The sequence below is a fragment of the Balaenoptera ricei genome, chromosome 1 (genome assembly GCF_028023285.1).
Source record: "Balaenoptera ricei isolate mBalRic1 chromosome 1, mBalRic1.hap2, whole genome shotgun sequence".
Classification (NCBI taxonomy): Eukaryota; Metazoa; Chordata; class Mammalia; order Artiodactyla; family Balaenopteridae; genus Balaenoptera; species Balaenoptera ricei.
In genome coordinates, this window is record NC_082639.1 from 56,135,730 (window position 1) to 56,153,720 (window position 17,991).

A 17,991-nucleotide genomic window follows, 5' to 3' on the forward strand; every position below is an offset into this window, starting at 1 on the left:
TTAGATGTTTTGAATCCAGTTACACTGTAGAGTAGGGACATGATGGCATTTTTTATTTAACAACCTCAACCTTTCCGTCCCCTGACTATTGTCAAAGAATCTATCACTTCTGGAAATTCTCTGGCGGTCCAGTGGTTAGGATTCCGCACTTCCACTGCAGGGGGCATGGGTTCGACCCCTGGTCAGGGGAACTAAGATCCTGCATGCCCTGCGGTGTGGCCAAAAAAGAATCTATCACTTCTGACAGTCTTGTGACAACAAACAAACAAATGGGGGTGGGGGAGGGGTGGGGAGTATTGATCAAAAATTTAAAAACCTAACGGCACTTTATATACTTTATTTCATTCAGGAACAAATTTCTCAGCAAGATCCTCTCTCTTTTTGAATTCAGAAGTGAGATGGTTGTCATGAGGATGTGTCTTAATATATTTATTTGGATAGAAAAATGTAGTCAGATCTTTTTTGACAGTAAAACAATCTGATTTGGCTGGTTGGTTTGACAGTGAGGGCTGACTTTTCCAGTTAGGTGTTAGGCAGATATTTCCATGAGCTAAAAATACAGCACCAAGATTTTTGAATAAAATATATTTAAATCACACTATTTAAGAGAGAAAAATTCCTTGTCAAAATTTTTATTACCTAAGGTATTTTAAAGTTAATGGTATTTTCATTTTCTAAACCTTTCTGAACATACCAGGTTAATCAAAATGCCTCTAGGTGGAAAAGTAACAAGTCCGATTTAATAATTGTTTGATAATTCTTGAGAAAGCCCTTTTGATAAACTTCCGAGAAATCCAGAAACTCAATGGCTCTCCCGACTGGATAACAAATGCTTTTGCAAGTCAGGTATTTTCTAATTCTTTGCTTGCAACAGAATTGAGGGAAGAATCGAGTTTCAGCTAACAGATAAAATGCATTTTAATGATAGATCATTCTGCAGTTTTTGGAATATAACTTGGAAGGAGTTCAAAGAACTGAATGATATTGCTGCAACAAAACTCTATTCCCATCCTCTGATTTGCGTGGAAAAGTTTTCTTAACGCTTATGTCTATAAAACGGAAAATAGAGTGGAATTAATGCTGAACATTATCTCAGCCTAGCAGTAACATTTATATGATGTAATTTTTTAAGTATAATTTATCTTAGTAAGAGAGGCATTTATAATAAAATATTAATTTTATTAGTATAACAGAGCTGTTGTCCCTCACCCATATCCCCTTAATCCTCCCATGAGATCACCGGCGGACAATTCCCATCATGCAGATGGCTTCCTGTGTTTTTCTGCTTGAGGGACGCCTCAGGAGCAACCTTCTACCAATGAAAACAAGCTGGTGGACTAATATCCCAGGACAGTTCTGAGCTGTGCTCTACACAGTCATTCAGAAAGTCCCTGTGAGGATGAGCTCCAGTTGCCTCTCGAGGTGATCCGCTAATTCATGTGTACTATATCGGGCTTTTTTCTCTCTCCCTTTTTCACTTCTCTCCCTTACCATGCTTTCCAGGATCACCTCTCAAAAAAAAGACTTATGCCCAATTCCTTTACTCAGGATCTGGGAGAATCCCAAGTTAAGAAAGTCAGATTCTAAGGATACAACAGTGAGCTTTCATTATATGTATTTCATTATATGTATTATATTGCATGAAAATAGTAATGTAAGCTACACAAGGACAGATTTTTGTCTGTTTTATTCACTGATATATCACAAACACCTAGAACAGCGCTTGAATCATAGCATTTAATGAGTAGTAGTAACAGCTAATATTTATTGAGTGCTTAGTATGTGCTTGATATATGATTTTTTCAGAAAGCATTTAATAATCAAAAAAAATCTTATGACATAGCTATTATTATTATTATTCCCCTTTTGGCTATAAAGGAATTAAGGTTAAACAATGGGTCCATAGCACCCATCTTGTAAATTGTGGATCCTGGTTTCTAATTAAGGTCCCTTTGGTACTGGAGCCCATTCTTTTCCAATTTTTTGTTTTTGCTTTGTTTTGTTTTGTTGTTGTTGTTGTTATATGTCCGACTCCTCCATTGGTCTTAAATTTTATGACAGGTAGGGTCCCTATTCAACTCTGTATCCCCAACACCTAGCCTAGAAGCTGGAATAAAGTAGGAACTCAGTAATGTTTGTTGAATGAATAAAATGAATAGTGGCTTATTTATACATATCTATGTTGAGGAAGAAAGGAAAAGGACGTATTCTGGATCCAATTGGAGAAAAGCCTTGAATATAACCTGAGATATGGTCTACTTTAAGACAAGGCATTTTTAGAATGCTGCCATTTAAAACTCCCCTGAGATTTTTTTTTTCCCTTGACCGCACCCCGTGGCATGGGGAACTTTCCCAACCAGGGATGGAACCCACATCTCCTGCAGTGGAAGCTCAGAGTCTTAACCACTGGACCACCAGGGAAGTCCTCTCCTGAGATTTTTGATTCCACCACCAATTCAACCTGGACTCTATTTTGGCTAGTGTTTGGAACTGACTTCCTTGTTGAATTTTCCTTCATCTAAGAATTTAACCCATATCTCTTTTTTTCATTTAGGGGTTTCCTGACAGAGGTATTTAAACCACTTCTGAACCTGAATTCCTTGTATCCGATAATCTGTAAGTCAATGAAAATGGGACTCTTTTGACCATTATTGTATTAAGTGCCTGGCATGCAGTTGGCACTCGATAAATGCTGTTAAATGAATGAATGAGGCAGAAGTAGAGAGTGGAAATTGTCTAGTTTCCAGTGATTATCCATGAATAATTAAAAAATATGTATATCTTCAATGCTTTACATAAGTCAATACTGGGTTTGCGAAAAAAGCAACTTCAATTTTATTTATCTATTTATTTATTTATAAATTTTATTTATTTTTTTGGCTGCGTTGGGTCTTCGTTGCTGCATGTGGGCTTCCTCTAGTTGTGGCGAGCGGGGGCTGCTCTTCATTGCAGTGCGTGGGCTTCTCATTGCAGTAGCTTCTCTTGTTGCGGAACATGGGCTCTAGGCGTGAGGGCTTCAGTAGTTGTGGCAGGTGGGCTCAGTAGTTGTGGCTTGCAGGCTCTAGAGTGCAGGCTCAGTAGTTGTGGCTCACGGGCTTAGTTGCTCTGTGGCATCTGGGATCTTCCTGGGCCAGGGCTCGAACCTGTGTCCCCTGCATTGGCAGGTGGATTCTTAACCACTCTGCCACCAGGGAAGTCCCAACTTCAATTTTAGATAATGTGAAATTTTAACAAAACGAATCTTAGTTCTTCAACTATGATGTGAAAATTGTAGCTTTTAAATTTTTCTATGACTAAAATTAATATTTATTATGAATCTATGTCAGGATGCTTTAACTGTGGGCAATAGAAAATATAACTCAAATTGACTTAAACAATAAAGAATTTATTGGCTAATGTAAGAGGACATCCAAAAGCAGGGAAGAATTCAGGGTTGGTCTATTGGTTGAATCATGTCATCAAGGACCAAGTTCTTTTCATGTTTCTGCTCTGTCATTCATGCTGTTGTCTTCAAACTCATTCTGGTCCCCCTCGTGACTGTAGGGTGGCTCTCAACAATAGTTGGGCTACAAAGACGTCTTGTTTCAAAGAAAGATAGATTGGCTCCCATTGCTGACTCTGAACTTTCCCAGAAACTTCCATAAATTGCTTTTACTCATAATTGCTCAGAATTGGGTCACTTATCATTCTTGAATTAATTAATGGCAGGGGGCAATTGAAATGCCCTTGGACCAATCAGGTATATCACTTGAGTCAGGATCAGTTTCCCAAGTTTCATTGCTGGTCCTCAATTAGAGAGAGAGGGAATAGCTACTAGGGAGTCAAACACAATGTCTAACCCAACCCTAGCTTATACCTAGGTTGTAAAAGCTTCATCTCAGTCAATTCAGTGTTGCTATGCTTTCTCCCAGTTTTGGTGGAGAGTGGGACTTTGGAAGTGCCATAACTTTGAGGAAGCATCCTGGTCTAGTTGTCACCCATCCACATCTGTTCTTGGTTTTGTTTTGTTTTTTTGGTGGGATCTTAGTTCCCAGACCAGGGATTGAACCCCTGGACCCTCAGCACTGAGAGTGCAGAGTCCTAACCGTTGGACTGCCTGGGAATTCTCGTGTTTACATCTGGTTTTCAACCACAGCTGACCCGTCCTCTTTCTCTTCCTCTCGCACCACTCTCTTTTGAGTAAACAGAAATACCCTGCTGAGGCATACTGGGAACTGTGTGGAGTATTTTCATGTTTGTCTCTCTAGTCAGGGATTTTAAACTCAACGCCCGGGGACTTCCCTGGTGGCGCAGTGGTTAAGAATCTGCCCGCCAATGCAGAGGACAGGGGTTCGAGCCCTGGTCCAGGAAGATCCCACATGTCGCGGAGCAACTAAGCCCGTGTGCCACATGAGCCTGCACTCTAGAGCCCGTGAGCCACAACTACTGAGCCCACGTGCCACAACTACTGCAGCCCGCGTGCCTAGAGCCTGTGCTCTGCAACAAAGAGAAGCCACCGCAATGAGAAGCCTACACACCCCAACAAAGAGCAGCCCCCGCTCGCCACAACTAGAGGAAGCCCGCATGCAGCAACGAAAACCCAACTCAGCCAAAAAATAAATAAATAAGTAAATAAATTTAAAAAAAAAAACATAAATAAACTCAGTGTCTGTAGGGGAAAGTCAGTATAGTAGACCAGGTACAAGATAATAGGGATTGAGGACTGGTGAACCTAGGAAGGGCATGCTCCACTCAAAGTCATTGAAAGTCAGTATAGTAGACCAGGTACAAGATAATAGGGATTGAGGACTGGTGAACCTAGGAAGGGCATGCTCCACTCAAAGTCATTCAAAATCACATAGTTTAAAAACCCTGTGCTTGCCAAACAAGACCTGCTTGTGGACAAGATTCATTCTGTGATGCACTTCACTCTGGGCTTTTGCCATTTCTCTAGGTCCTACCTGGGGAAGCGGCTACACACCTTCCCTGCATTTGGATCTTCCCAGTCTCTGTTGTTTCTTTCATCCTCCCTGCTGGGCTCAGTCCTGGGAAGTAAACAGGTAGGCAGGTAACCCCTTCTTTCCAGGAAATCATTTTCACTTAAATTCTCCTCTGGGGGCTTCCCTGGTGGCGCAGTGGTTGGGAGTCTGCCTGCCGGTGCGGGGGACACGGGTTAGAGCCCTGGTCTGGGAAGATCCCACATGCCGCGGAGCAACTGGGCCCGTGAGCCACAATTACTGAGCCTGCGTGTCTGTAGCCTGTGCTCCGCAACAAGAGAGGCCACGATAGTGAGAGGCCTGCGCACCGCGATGAAGAGTGGCCTCCGCTTGCCACAACTGGAGAAGGCCCTCGCACGGAGACGAGGACCCAACACAGCCATAAATAAAATAAATAAATAAATTCTCCTCTGACTCTCTCATCTTCCTAACCCAGAGGATTTTTCCAATTTCAGGATATGGGAAGTAGAAAGCTTTCTACCATTTGCAGACTCCCAAATCAATTGTATTTACTAAGCACAAGCATTTTTTTCCACTTCTTCTGGGGCCTTAGCCCAAAACTCAAAGCCAAGAAAAGACTCTTGGCTTCTCTCTTTCTGCTGCATTACCTTTCTTAAGATGATGGGCATAACATTCCTCAGCTGTTGCATGAAGAGGGAGAAGGATCATGGGGTGAAATAGGGGAAAATGTTATCCTGCTATAGAAGAAATATAGTGTCCAGAACAAGGGAGCGTTCATCAGACTACACAGGGAATGTCTTGTATGTTGCTGTGTATCTCATCTTAGAAAGAATATATTTATCCACAGAAGATCCAGGGAGGTGAAGGGATTCTGAATCACATTATATAAGTATCTAATCAATAAGACTTCTATATAACATTCAGCATCCAAGGCTGAGGATGTAACAGTCAAGATAGGCTAGTTTATGCTGTGATAGTAAATGACCTCTGCTCCACGCACAGCTGGGTTGGCCCATGCTCCGGCTGGCAGCGAGCTTTAACACCTGGGACCCGACTGGGGCAGCGGGGACCTGCGTTCAGTGAGCACGGCCAATGCACTGGGCTGGAGGCTGAGCCTTGTGCCCGGGGTGGGACACAGCTGACACCTCCAGATAAGGCCCAGGGCGGCCAGGGGACCTCCGGTGCCAGACGAAAATATCTTCCTGTTTGCGCCTAACCTCATCAGTTATGCACAGATTGTCTTCGCCATCATTTCTTTCTACTTCATGCTCTGCTGCCCCCTCTCGGCCTCCTCCTTCTACCTGCTCAGTGGACTTCTGGACGCTTTTGATGGACACGCTGCTCGAGTCCTTAATCAAGGGACCGGGTTTGGGGCCATGCTGGACATGCGGGCAGACTGCTGCTCCACAATGTGTCTGCTGGTCAACCTGGCCCTGCTGTATCCTCACGCCACCCTTCTTTTCCAGCTCAACATGAGCTTGGATGTGGCCAGCCACTGGCTGCACCTCCACAGTTCTGTGGTCCGAGGCAGTGAAAGTCGCAAGATGATTAAGCTGTCTGGAAATCCAGTGCGTTGCATCTACTACACCTCCAGACCTGCTCTATTTATCCTGGGTGCTGGAAATGAGCCCTTCTACTGCCTTCTCCTCTGTCATGTTCTCTGTAATCCTGGGGACCAGTCCCACCCCTGTGATCTCTCAGGGACCTTTAGTTGGCTTTGTAGGTCTTTTCTGAATGCGCCTCTGGATCACCACCTGATCACAGCCGCCTGCAACATGGCTGACTTGGATGCAGCAGATCGTGCCAAGAAGACGTGACCCTGGAACCCCCAGTCCCTGGCTGCCCACCGGCCCTGGGAGTCTCACTGTGCCACGTGGCTCCCCTGTCCCTCCTAGGAGGTCCCAGGCTCACATCTTCCCAATGTGTCATCCAACCTGCTGGGAAGGGGGGCTAGCCTCTTTGGTGATGTCATGTTCTCTGTAATCCTGGGGACCAGTCCCACCCCTGTGATCTCCAGGGACCTGGACTTCAAATCAGGAAGGATGCTCAGGAGGCCCCACCCACACGGGCAGTGCTCCTGGGGCCCCAAGAGAGCTGTCTGAGGACGGGGTATTGTCACACCCGCTGGCTCAGCCCTGGGATCTGGCTTGGCCTGAGACCTTAGGGACACTTGAGCGAGGGAGGTGGGGTAGGGGCCAGGTTTCCCAAAAGGCAGGGATTCAGACCTCTGCCCCTGGCTAGAGGAATCCTGTGGGTCTAGTGGTCAGGAGAGAAGGGGCTGTCGAGATCCCCATTGCAACCTCCTCTGTCCTGGCTCTGAAAACCTTGATAATGAAGGTAGGAGGGTCACTGGAAAACAAACTAACAAGCAAACAAAAAAACCCTCAAAAATCTTGCTGACTTACAAAATTAAAAGTTTATTTCTTGCTCCTGTTACATGCCCATCACGTTTCATTCTTTTCTAGGGAGATGGAGTCAGCTTTACTCTGGAACACACACAAACATTTTGGCAAGAGGAAATGGACAAGGGGAACCCTGACTCTTAAAGCAATTGCTAATATTTGCTAAAGTAAATCACATGGCCTGAGATGGCAAAATGAGGAGGGCTATTTCATGATGGGAAATCAGAATACTTCATGGACAGTTATATAATCTACCATGTGCGAAGTCCTGTATCATCTTCTTTGGGGGTCCTCTGTGGATCATCTAAGAACCCCCAGGGATTTACATGGTTCAAAATGAGGTCTCATACAAGGCATAGTAATATTTAATACATATTAGCTGTTATTGTTATTATTATTAATATTTCATTAAGAAGGGAACATTCTATATGTTACCTATATATAAATCTTTTGACGATGAACAGGAGAAATTTCTGGTATTTTTTTTTTTAATTGAAGTATAGTTAATTTACAATGTTGTGTTAATTCCAAGTGCACAACAAAGTGATTCAGTTATTTATATATATATATTCTTTTTCAGATTCTTTTCCATTATAGGTTGTTACAGGACATTAAGTATAGTTCTCTGTGCTATACAGTAGGTCATTGCTTACCTATTTTATGTATAGTAGTGTGTATAAGTTAATCTCAAACTGCCAATTTATCTCTCCCCCTCTTACCTCTGCTAACCCCTTTGGTAACTATAAATTTGTTTTCTATGTCTGTGAGTCTATTTCTCTGGTATTTCTTGCTTCAACAGCAAAAGACACACTGGTGTGCTAGTCTCCAGCAAGATACCATATGACATAAGGAATGGTTGAGTAATTCAGAATATTCAGCACGAGCAAGAGAAGCCACAGGTGGGACGATACGGCTGTTTTCAAATATATGAAAGTCTTTATGTGAAAACAAATTACACGAACAACGTGCAGGTCCTCGGGACACAGCCCTGGTAGTGGAATAAATTTGTCTGGCAGGCTTAATTCTTCCAAGAACTTGCCTTTAGTGTCATGAAGCACAATGAGCTTTGTGGTGGTTGAAGAACCAATAATAATGAAACTTACACGTATATAGTCCTTAGTATATGCCAGGCATTGTTCCAAGTCTTTACATATACTAATTTAAGCTCTAAACAATCCTATGAGATAGGAACTATTATTTTCCCATTTTTCAGGTGGAAAAAATGAAGTACAGATTAAGGAACTGCTAAAGTCACACATCTGTAAGTGGTAGAGCCAATGATTGAACTTGCCAATCTGTCTCTAGGGTGCATCCTCTTAACCCTTGTGCTATATTGCCTTTGTATAGTTGGAATTCACTTGGAAAGCCTTATTTAATCAGTCTTATAACGTGGTCATTGAATTTCTGATCTTTGTTTCGCCTCTGGGTCTTCTGTGCAACTCTACAACAAGACACTTTAAAAAAAGTTGAAGTACAGTTGATATACAGTGTCGTGTTTCAGGTGTACAACAAAGTGATTCAGTTTTATATATATATATATATTTTTTTCAGATTCTTTTCCATTATAGATTCTTACAAGATACTGAATATAGTTCCCTGTACTATAGAGTAGATCCTTTTTGTTAATCTATTTTATGTATAGTAGTGTGTATCTGTTAACACCATACTCCTAATTCATCCACCCCCCTTTCCCCTTTGGTAACCATAAGTTTGTTTTCTATGTCTGTGGGTCTGTTTCTGTTTTGTAAATAAATTCATTTGTATTATTTTTTAGATTCCAGTGATGTCATATAATATTTGTCTTTCTCTGTCTGACTTACTTCAATCAATATGATATTCTCTAGTTCCATCCATGTTGCTGCAAATGGCAAGATTTCATTCTTTTATGGTTGAGTAATATTCCATTGTATATATATACCACATCTTCTTTATCCATTCATCTGTTAATGGACATTTAGGTTGCTTCCATGTCTTGGCTACGGTAAATAATTCTGCTATAAACATTGGGGTGCACGTATCTTTTTGAATTAGATTTTTTCATCTTTTCCAGATATATGCCCAGGAGTGGGATCGCTGGATCATAGGGTAGCTCTATTTTTAGTGTTCTTTTGTTTTTTGGCCGTGCCCCACAGCTTGTGAGATCTTAGTTCCCTGACCAGGGATTGAACATGGGCCCTCAGCCATGAGAGCACGGAGTTCTAACCACTGGACTGCCAGGGAATTGCCTATTTTTAGTTTTTTAAGGAACTTCCATACTGTTCTCTATGGTGGCTGCACCAATTTACATTCCCACCAACAGTGCAAGAGGGTTCCCTTTTCTCCACACCCTCTCCAGCATTTACTGTTTGTAGACCTTTCAAAATTTTTATTCATTTATTTATTTATTTACTTATTTTGGCTGCATTGGGTCTTTGTTTCTGTGCGGGCTTTCTCTAGTTGTGGCAAGCGGGGGCTATTCTTCATTGTGGCGTGCGGGCTTCTCATTGCGGTGGCTTCTCTTGTTGGGAGCACGGGCTCTAGGTGCGTGGGCTTCATTAGTTGTGGCGTGTGGGCTTCAGTAGTTGTGGCACGTGGGCTCAGTAGTTGTAGCTCGTGGGCTCTAGAGCGCAGGCTCAGTAGTTATGGCACACGGGCTTAGTTGCTCCACAGTATGTGGGATCTTCCTGGACCAGGGCTGGAACCCGTGCCCGCTGCATTGGCAGGTGGATTCTTAACCACTGCGCCACCAGGGAAGTCCCATGTAGACCTTTTGACGATGGCCACTCTGACCGGTGTGAGGTGATACCTCACTGTAGTTTTGATTTGCATTTCTCTAATAATTAGCGATATTGAGCATCTTTACATGCACCTCGTGGCCATCTGTGGGTCTTCTGTGGAGAAATGTCTATTTAGGTGTTCTGCCCATTTTTTGAATGGGTTGTTTACTGTTTTGATATTGAGTTGTATGAGCTATTTGTATATTTTGGAAATTAGCCCCTTGTCAGTCCCATTGTTGGCAAATATTTTCTCCCAGTCCATAGGTAAGACACACCTTTTAAATTATACTCAATTTCTACCCCTTTGGGTTGTCACTCAGAATGAGTTGTCTGTAGTGACTCTCACACAGCTGGGGGTCTATGACTGAGGCTGGAGAGCTGGGAGCCAAGTTTGGAACTGGTGTGGTAGAGAGGTGGCAGTGGTGGCGGGGGAGGGCAGCTGGAACTTGACTCTGGAGTTGGTAGGTTGGCCTGTGGTCATGGGGTGGAGAACAAAGTGAGAATGCCATTTGAGAGCCAGATCCACAGTGAGCCAAGCTCCAGTCAAAGGGGTCTAGCAGCAAGATCTGGGGCACAGCAATGATTTGGCAACAGGCTGGCAGCGGGAGGATGACAGATGAACTGGCACGTTCAGGAAGGAAGACGTAAGTTAAAACCTGCAGAGATTCCTGAGACGGAGGGCCCAGTGGGAAGAACCTTTCATAGGACCCTGCTGGCCTCACCTAGCGAGTAAAGCCAGGTTGAACATAAGTGACTTTCTCCTTGCTGTTAGTATTTCTCTACAGAGTAGCAATCCGGTGCAAAGCCCTCCTGACAGAGTCTTAGGACCCTCTTCACTCAAGTACTGGGGAGACTGGGTAGTGTGTAGTGGTTATGTGCCTTGACCCTGATGCCTGGGTTCAAATTCCAGCTCTGGCTCAGTGACACTGGGGGATAAATTACCTAACCTCTTAGCGTCTTAGTTTCTTCATCTATAAAATAAAAAGATAACAGTGTTACTCCTGAATCAGCGTAGCACAGTGATTAAAGAGCCCTGTCTCTGGAGTCAGGATGCTTGATTTATGTCCTTAACCTTCCACTTATGTCTGTGGGACCTCAGGCAAGTTACCAGATGTCTTGCTCCAGGTTTAAGGTCTATAAAATGGACACAAAATAATAGGCACTTATGACCTAGGGCTGTGACAAGAATTAATATTATATATAACATAATAATAATATAATTATATATAATAAAATATATATATACACACATACAGAGAGAGAGACAGAGAGAGAGAGAGAAACACTGGCACATAGCAAATACTCAATAAATGTTAATTATAGTCTATACTGCCCATATCAGAAGACCAAACTCAGAAGGCTCCCACAAGCAGGATCCCCTTTACCCATCGAACCTGATGAGCAATACTTGGGCGGAATAAACTCAGTGTTCAGTTCCAGTCCCTTCATCCAGTTGGAGCAGGAAGAAAGTTGCACTCCCCCTGGCAGTCAACTTTGCACAGAGGAAAGACACAGTCAAAGGCATCCAAAGTAGAGACTTGCCTACTAATCCCAAGGCAACTCTAAGAAGGAGTGATTGTGGTTAGGAAGGTGGCGTGAAGAGTGAGAATGACACAGTCTTGTTCATCCCCACTACCAGATGTGCAAATCAGAGCAAAGTTCTGAGCAAGATATCATCATTATATCACTACATTTGGATGGTAGAGCTTAACAGATTGTTACCTTGCTTTTTAGTGTTTCACAGTGAAAAGACCTAGGGTGGGAGTTCAACACCTTCATCTCCCAAGGAAGCACCTCTATCATAGACTGCTATTCCAGGAGCAATTTGTAAGTAGTCTTTTGCTCATGGAGAATAATGGGTCATGCCAGGTAAACATGAAGAATGTTGACTTCTTTCCTCCCAGTTCTTTTTTTTTAACTGCTTGGGAACTTTTTTTTTTGGTCTGAGAGCAAGCTTGTAAAAAAAAATGCTGCTGCCTCTTTTCAATAACTGTTAAGATGTTATAAGTTAATAACCATGTTAACTAGTAAAATTTGGAGATAAGATGATTCTTTCACTTGTAAGAATGTACTACTGTCACACATAATGCCATGTTAGTCCTCACCATTTATTCTTCTCTCAATACAATTGTTACTGAGTGCAAGCTCACTCTACTCGCCACATGACAGGCCAATAAATCGGGAGGTGAGGTGTTGAGGCAAGGAATAGTGACTTTATTCAGAAAGCTGGGCGTCTGAGAAGATGGCAGACTAGCGTCCTAGAGTACCATCTTATCAGGGTCTGGATGATAGTTTCTTTTATAGAACAGAGAGGGGGAGGCGGTGAGGAAGTGAAGTAAAAGTAAAAAGGCCATAAGTCTTGCAAAATATCTCTTGGTTTGGTCAGCCTCGGGGAGGGGATGTGTTAATTTCTTCTTTCGTACAGCCATTCACAGGTGGGCAGGGTCAGAATGTTTCCCTGAGAACTGAACAAAGGCACTTTAGTTTAACATTCAGGCAGAGGGGCAGGTTCCCCGAGGCAGGCCATTTTGTATGCTTAAAGCTATAGACAGCATCCTTTTAGTGATTATAGCAACAAAAAGCAACGGAGAACAAAGGTTAAAGTAAAAGAAACAGATCCAACATAGAGTCAGATTTTGTTCTTCCCTGTTACACAATCTTTTGGTGTCTTAAATATTTCATAAGTGCCTATAGGGAGAAAGGAGTCAGGCACTCTGGGGCTGATATCTTGTCCCTTCTTCCCATTATTTTACATCTTTCTTTTCTGAAGCTTGCCATTTCCAAGTCACTAGCCTTTCTTCTGTCTGTCCAGACACTTTATCCACTCTTCATTCAGCTGTGAGTCAGTCATTCAGTGATATTTACTCTCTATGTCTGGAATCGATACCTAACTCTGTGGAGGCCACGATATACAAGATGAAGCCACTTTGTAAGCAGATAGATTGCGGGGACCTTGGAGAAAGAGAACCAGGAATGGCTTTCTTGACACAAGTGAACTCATTTTGGCCTAAGCCTAGCCAAAATAAGTTTACAATGCTTGCCCTTGAACAGGTCTTGGTAATTAATGATCTTAAGGGAACAAGGGAATGCAGGAACAGAGAAAAGGCAGTCAAACGATAGTGCAGTGACAAAGCAGAGTTCTAGTTCCTCCTTAAGGGATATACATAATAATATATCTTTGACTTCTGCAGGAATTAAGACCCCCACCCAGGTGGAGGACAGGATGATGATGTTGACCCTTCTTACTTCAGTCAACTAAGACTTGGACTCTCTGGACCTTTGCCCCAATTTTATGCTGAATTCTACTTTACTCAAGCCCCTTCTTGAATATGCATGTACCCTTAGCTTAAAACTTCCCCAGTTTGGCTGTTTGGGGGGACACTGCTTTGGGAAAGATCTCTGGTGTTCTTCTTACTTGCTGCAAGTAATAATAAATCCTTCCTTCTCCCAGTCTTTGGCTTGGTTGTGTCTATTGGCTCAACACCCACCAAGAGGCAAACCCAGTTTTCATGTAACAACTATGTTCAAAGAACCTACAGTCTGTATTAAATACAACAGAAATAAGCCTGAAATGATGATAGAAAGACAGTGATGGAGAATGATAGTGTGAAGAATGGGGGTGGGGTGGGGGCGTGAGGGTTAATGTTTGAAGTGAGAGCAGCATAATATCTGTGAACTATGGTTGAAGTGGTCACATCATTTAAAAAAATCCTGGTGAGGTTATATTAAATTACATTTCAAGGGTACACTTTGAAGTATGTGAAAGCATCCCTGATGAAGCAAGAGATAATTTGATGTGGAGCTAGAGCTGACTCTAGGTGGTACATGGATCTGGCTTTAGATGATAATAAACTAAATGTTAGGAAAGTATTCCCTTTCTAATCCTATTTTTAAAATATATTTAAAAAAATTTATTTATTTATTTGTCTGTGCCGGGTCTTAGTTGCAGCACATGGCATCTTCATTGCCACGTGCAGGATCTTCAGTTGTGGCATGTGGGATATTGCAGCACGTGGGATCTAGTTCCCTGACCAGGGATCGAACCCGGGCCCCCTGCATTGGGAGCGTGGAGTCTTAGCCACTGGACCACCAGGGAAGTCCCCCTTTCTATTTTGAGCTGTATGTTTATAGACAAACAGAAAGTCTCATTTAGATGCTGCATGTCTCTTTTTTTGTTTTTTGTTTTGGCTAACACTTGGTAAACAACACACTTACTTTTTTCTTTTTAAACAAAGATTAAGCTCAGAAACTCAAGAGGTAGATTTCAGCTGGAATTTGGTAACTTTATTTTTCTTGCATTTATTCTAGTGTATCCTTTTACTTATGGTTAGTGAGTTATATACAGTTTCTTTTCCAAATAAATTATTTAAACAAATTGAGTTGATATAAAGAAACATGATAAGCAGATTAGAACCAAGGTGGTACAAGGTTATGGCAAAATTGTGAAAGTAGTATGGAAATGACTGAAGTTTAGTAAATAAGACACTATGCCTGGAATGAGAAAATCTGGGTTTGAGTCCCTGCAATACCACCAACTAGCTCTGTGACCTTGGGAAGTTCACCGAATCTCTCAGAACCTTAGTATTCTCGTCTGTAAAATAGGAAGAAGAATCTCTACACAACCTTCTTTGCAAGCTTGTGAGAATCTGATGAAGGAAGGTGTAAAGTGTGAACAAATGTTGACTTTATATTATGTGAAGCTGCAGAGAGGCAACATGGCTTGATGGTGAGTGTGTTAGGATGGGGAGGGAGATTTGCCAACATTTACAGAGTACTTACTATTGGCAAAGTGCTGTAGATTTTTGAAAGTAGAAAAATGAATTCAATTTGGCCTTAGCCCTCAGAGTTTACTGTTTGTCTATGGACTAACACATAGATGTGTATTATTTTGTAGACTGTGATACATATTATAAATGGGTTTAAAACCCTAGGCAAAGGAAATAGGAAGAAGCTGATTACAAGAGCGTTTGTGATGAGAAGAGCTACCATTATGGCCCTTGCAAGGGCTAGGGAGTCTGTTAGGTACTTTGTCATACTAGCTCATAACTCAGGAACTGAGATCAGAGAGGCTAAATAATTGTTCCATGGTTAATCATGGTGATGTTCATGAATAAATACTTATTATATGCCCAGTCCCATGCTAAATTCTCTTATACATTGTTTCATTTAAGCCTTATCACAAGCCTGTGAGATAAGTCCTATCTCCCTTTTACAGATAAGCAAACTAAGACTCACAGAGATCAAGAGGCTTGCAGTTAGTGAATGGTGCTGTTGCAGTTTCATCCTGGGGTGTCGTTTTGATTCCAAAACCCATTTCTTCCAATTCTACGGCTTCCAATCAGCAGCTGAGTTGTGGGACTGAGGATGGCTGTGCACAAGGAAGGTCCATTCAGGGCTCTTGAAATGTTAGGTTCTAATCTCAGCTGGGCTTCTCTAAGTTTACTATGTCACAACTCCTCTTTTGTTTCATAATATATGTTCCTAAACTCTGAAAGGACCAAGTCCTAGGACCATGTGAGTAGCTAGTATGGCTGCATGACACCATAAGGCGATATTGGTGAAGACATTTCAAAACTAGGCAAAAGAACTGGGTGAGAGGGCAAGGTAGGCTATCTACATCTAGTTTGCAGGGGCTAGAGGCTCTCTTTCCTGTGGGAACTTATAGGATCAATTCTTGGTAAATACAAAGGGACCTTGTGCTAAATCCAATCATCTCCTCAATTTCGAAAGAGAAGACATTAACGGCCAAAGGTCCCACAGCAGGCAGAGGAATCAGAGACCACACAGCTTCCCTGTCTCAATGCTCATTTCCCAAGAGCAGTGGTTTCCAGTGTGCTCTCCAGATCAGCAGCCCTAGCACTACCTGGGAACTTGTTAGAAATGCCCACCTCAGAACCACAGAATCAGAGACGGTGGAGGTGGAGCTCAGCACTCTGTTTTAACAAGCCTTCCGAGTCATTCTGATGCATGCTCAGCTTTGAGAATGACTGCAAAGTATCTGCTATATACTATAGAGCACATGGCAGGAAGAACAGTGGAGATTTAAGTCATCCCCTCCAAACCCCCAGAAATTCTTTTCCCTCTTTGTTCCCAGGAGAAGGGCTGAAGGGGCTCAGTGTAACAACCCCCCGAGGTCCACAGAACACTGAGATATTTTAGACAGGGGCATGAACCTATGGAACAAACACTGGCCGGGGGTTGGCAGCCTGGGTGTGCTCCTAGGTAGCCAGAGACAGGTGCTGTCTGGCCATCAGTGTGTGGAGGAGGAGGGCTGGGACCTGGGATACCATCAGGCTTCCCCATCCCCCAGTCCCCCAACACAGACAGAGCAGCCAGGAATCTAGAGAAGGCTCTTCTCCACACTGTCCCTCCGAGTCTGTGAGCCTCGAGTTGGGCGCACTCAGAACCCTGCAGTGGATTTCCCAAAGGCAGGAGGCAGGAGGCCTGTGGAAGGAGGGCAGAGGACCAGAGCCGGTGGGATGCAAAGGTGTATGGAAGGCACCTGTGTGCCCCTGCTGACGATTTTTTGCTTTATGTTGAAGGGACGATAATATCTGAGGTGGGGAAATAATGGAAATTGATTTGCACTTTAGCAGTATCTCTGGCCGCTGCATTACGGATGGATTGGCGGAAGCCGGAGACTTGTGGGCAGGCGGTTATCACGCTAAATCTGAGTGGGAAATGAAAGCTGTGTGTGGTGTGGGAACAGATTTCAGAGAATATGGATTGGGATATTTGGTTATGCCGGGGTAGGCGAGGGAGGAGACAGCACCCACCGGGACTTAGTGAGTTGTAAACGTAGTGCCAAAGTCCTGGCTTCTGAAGTCATGGAACCAGTCGGCTATAAGACGCTGAGGGCTGGATGAGCTCCGCCCTCCCCGCCCCACCTTTTCCTCCCAACCCAAGGAACCTGGGCTTTGGAGTCCGGCAGATGAGAGTTCAAAATTCCCGCTGGAATGTAACTTCCACCGGGGCAGGATTCTATCTCTGGTTCGCAGCTATATGCTGAGGGACTAAAACAGTGTCTGGCACATAGTAGGGGCTCAATAAACATTTGCTGAATGAATGAATCAATGAATGAATGGCCATACTCCAAGCCTCCCTTCCTCCCTTGTGCATACCCTACTTGGAACGGTTGTTGCTGAAGGAAATCACCTAGCCGCGAACTTGACGCACAGTAGGCGCTCAGCACCTTGTGTTTTTCCTTCCTCTCCACAGGAGACCGGGTCCCCAGGCGACCGCAAAAGAGGGGTTTTTGTCCCTTGCGTCTTCTCCACCTCCCTTCGCCCCCGCGGACCCCACGGGGTCTTGGGGAGCAAGCGGGCCGGGGAGGCGGGTGGGAGCGGAGCTACGGGGCGGGGAGAGGCGCGGGCGGACTGACAGGCGGCTAGCGCGGGGCCGTTCTCCCCGCTTACGTAAGGCGCGAGTCCCGCGCGGCCGGCCGGGGCTCCGAATGGGGGCGGGCGGAGGCGGCGCCGCCCAGCGGGATCCGGGCTGGAAGCCTCGCGGAGCGCCGCGTCCCGGCGGAGGTGTGTGTTTATTTGACTGCTCCGGGTGGAGAGGCGCCGAACTCCGGCTCCTCACAGCTGAGAGCGCATCCGTCAGCCCTCGGCGGAGGTGGGCGCTGGGCCGTCCGCGCGGCCGGCAGCCGCTGCGACTCCCCGGGAGGTGACAGCCGCCGGGGAGGGGCCGAGGCGCGGACCAAACGCTGCCCACGTGCGGGGACCCGGGTTGGGGCTCAGCCCCCAGGCCTCCCGGGGCGTGGGCGACTGGAGGCGCGCCTGGAGTCACCGCCTAGCCCGGCCCCCCCACTCGGGGGAGGCTGGCGTGGGGATGCCCTACTCCCTTCTCGGACGGGGCGTGGGGCGCGAGGTTTAGGAAGGGATTGAGGTGGGA

At 44.4% G+C, this 17,991-nt stretch overlaps 2 protein-coding genes across 6 annotated transcripts in view; both read left to right on the top strand.

The window, feature by feature from the left end:
- Positions 1–6,202: 6,202 nt before the first annotated feature.
- LOC132350218 (CDP-diacylglycerol--inositol 3-phosphatidyltransferase-like) lies at positions 6,203–6,671 on the top strand. The gene is made up of 2 exons (XM_059899173.1): positions 6,203–6,592; positions 6,639–6,671. Exons 1-2 carry the CDS (start codon positions 6,203–6,205, stop codon positions 6,669–6,671), a joined length of 423 nt encoding a protein of 140 aa, XP_059755156.1.
- A 10,873-nt stretch (positions 6,672–17,544) lies between these two features.
- The window catches only part of AK4 (adenylate kinase 4), a 75,080-nt gene continuing 74,633 nt past the window's right edge, over positions 17,545–17,991 (top strand). For 2 of the 5 annotated variants that reach the window (XM_059924082.1, XM_059924109.1), the window contains exon 1: positions 17,631–17,712. The gene's annotated coding sequence lies outside the window, so the exon portion shown is untranslated. The other 3 variants (XM_059924089.1, XM_059924098.1, XM_059924104.1) reach the window with 3 other exon arrangements.

What these genes read in the sequence shown, in the direction of transcription:
- LOC132350218 (XM_059899173.1), top strand. Translation starts at nt 6,203, where the DNA reads ATGCTCTGCTGCCCCCTCTCGGCCTCCTCCTTCTACCTGCTCAGTGGA. An exon ending in ACTGCCTTCTCCTCTGTCAT is followed by an intron (nt 6,593 to 6,638) that starts GTTCTCTGTAAT and finishes GTGATCTCTCAG; the next exon opens with GGACCTTTAGTTGGCTTTGT.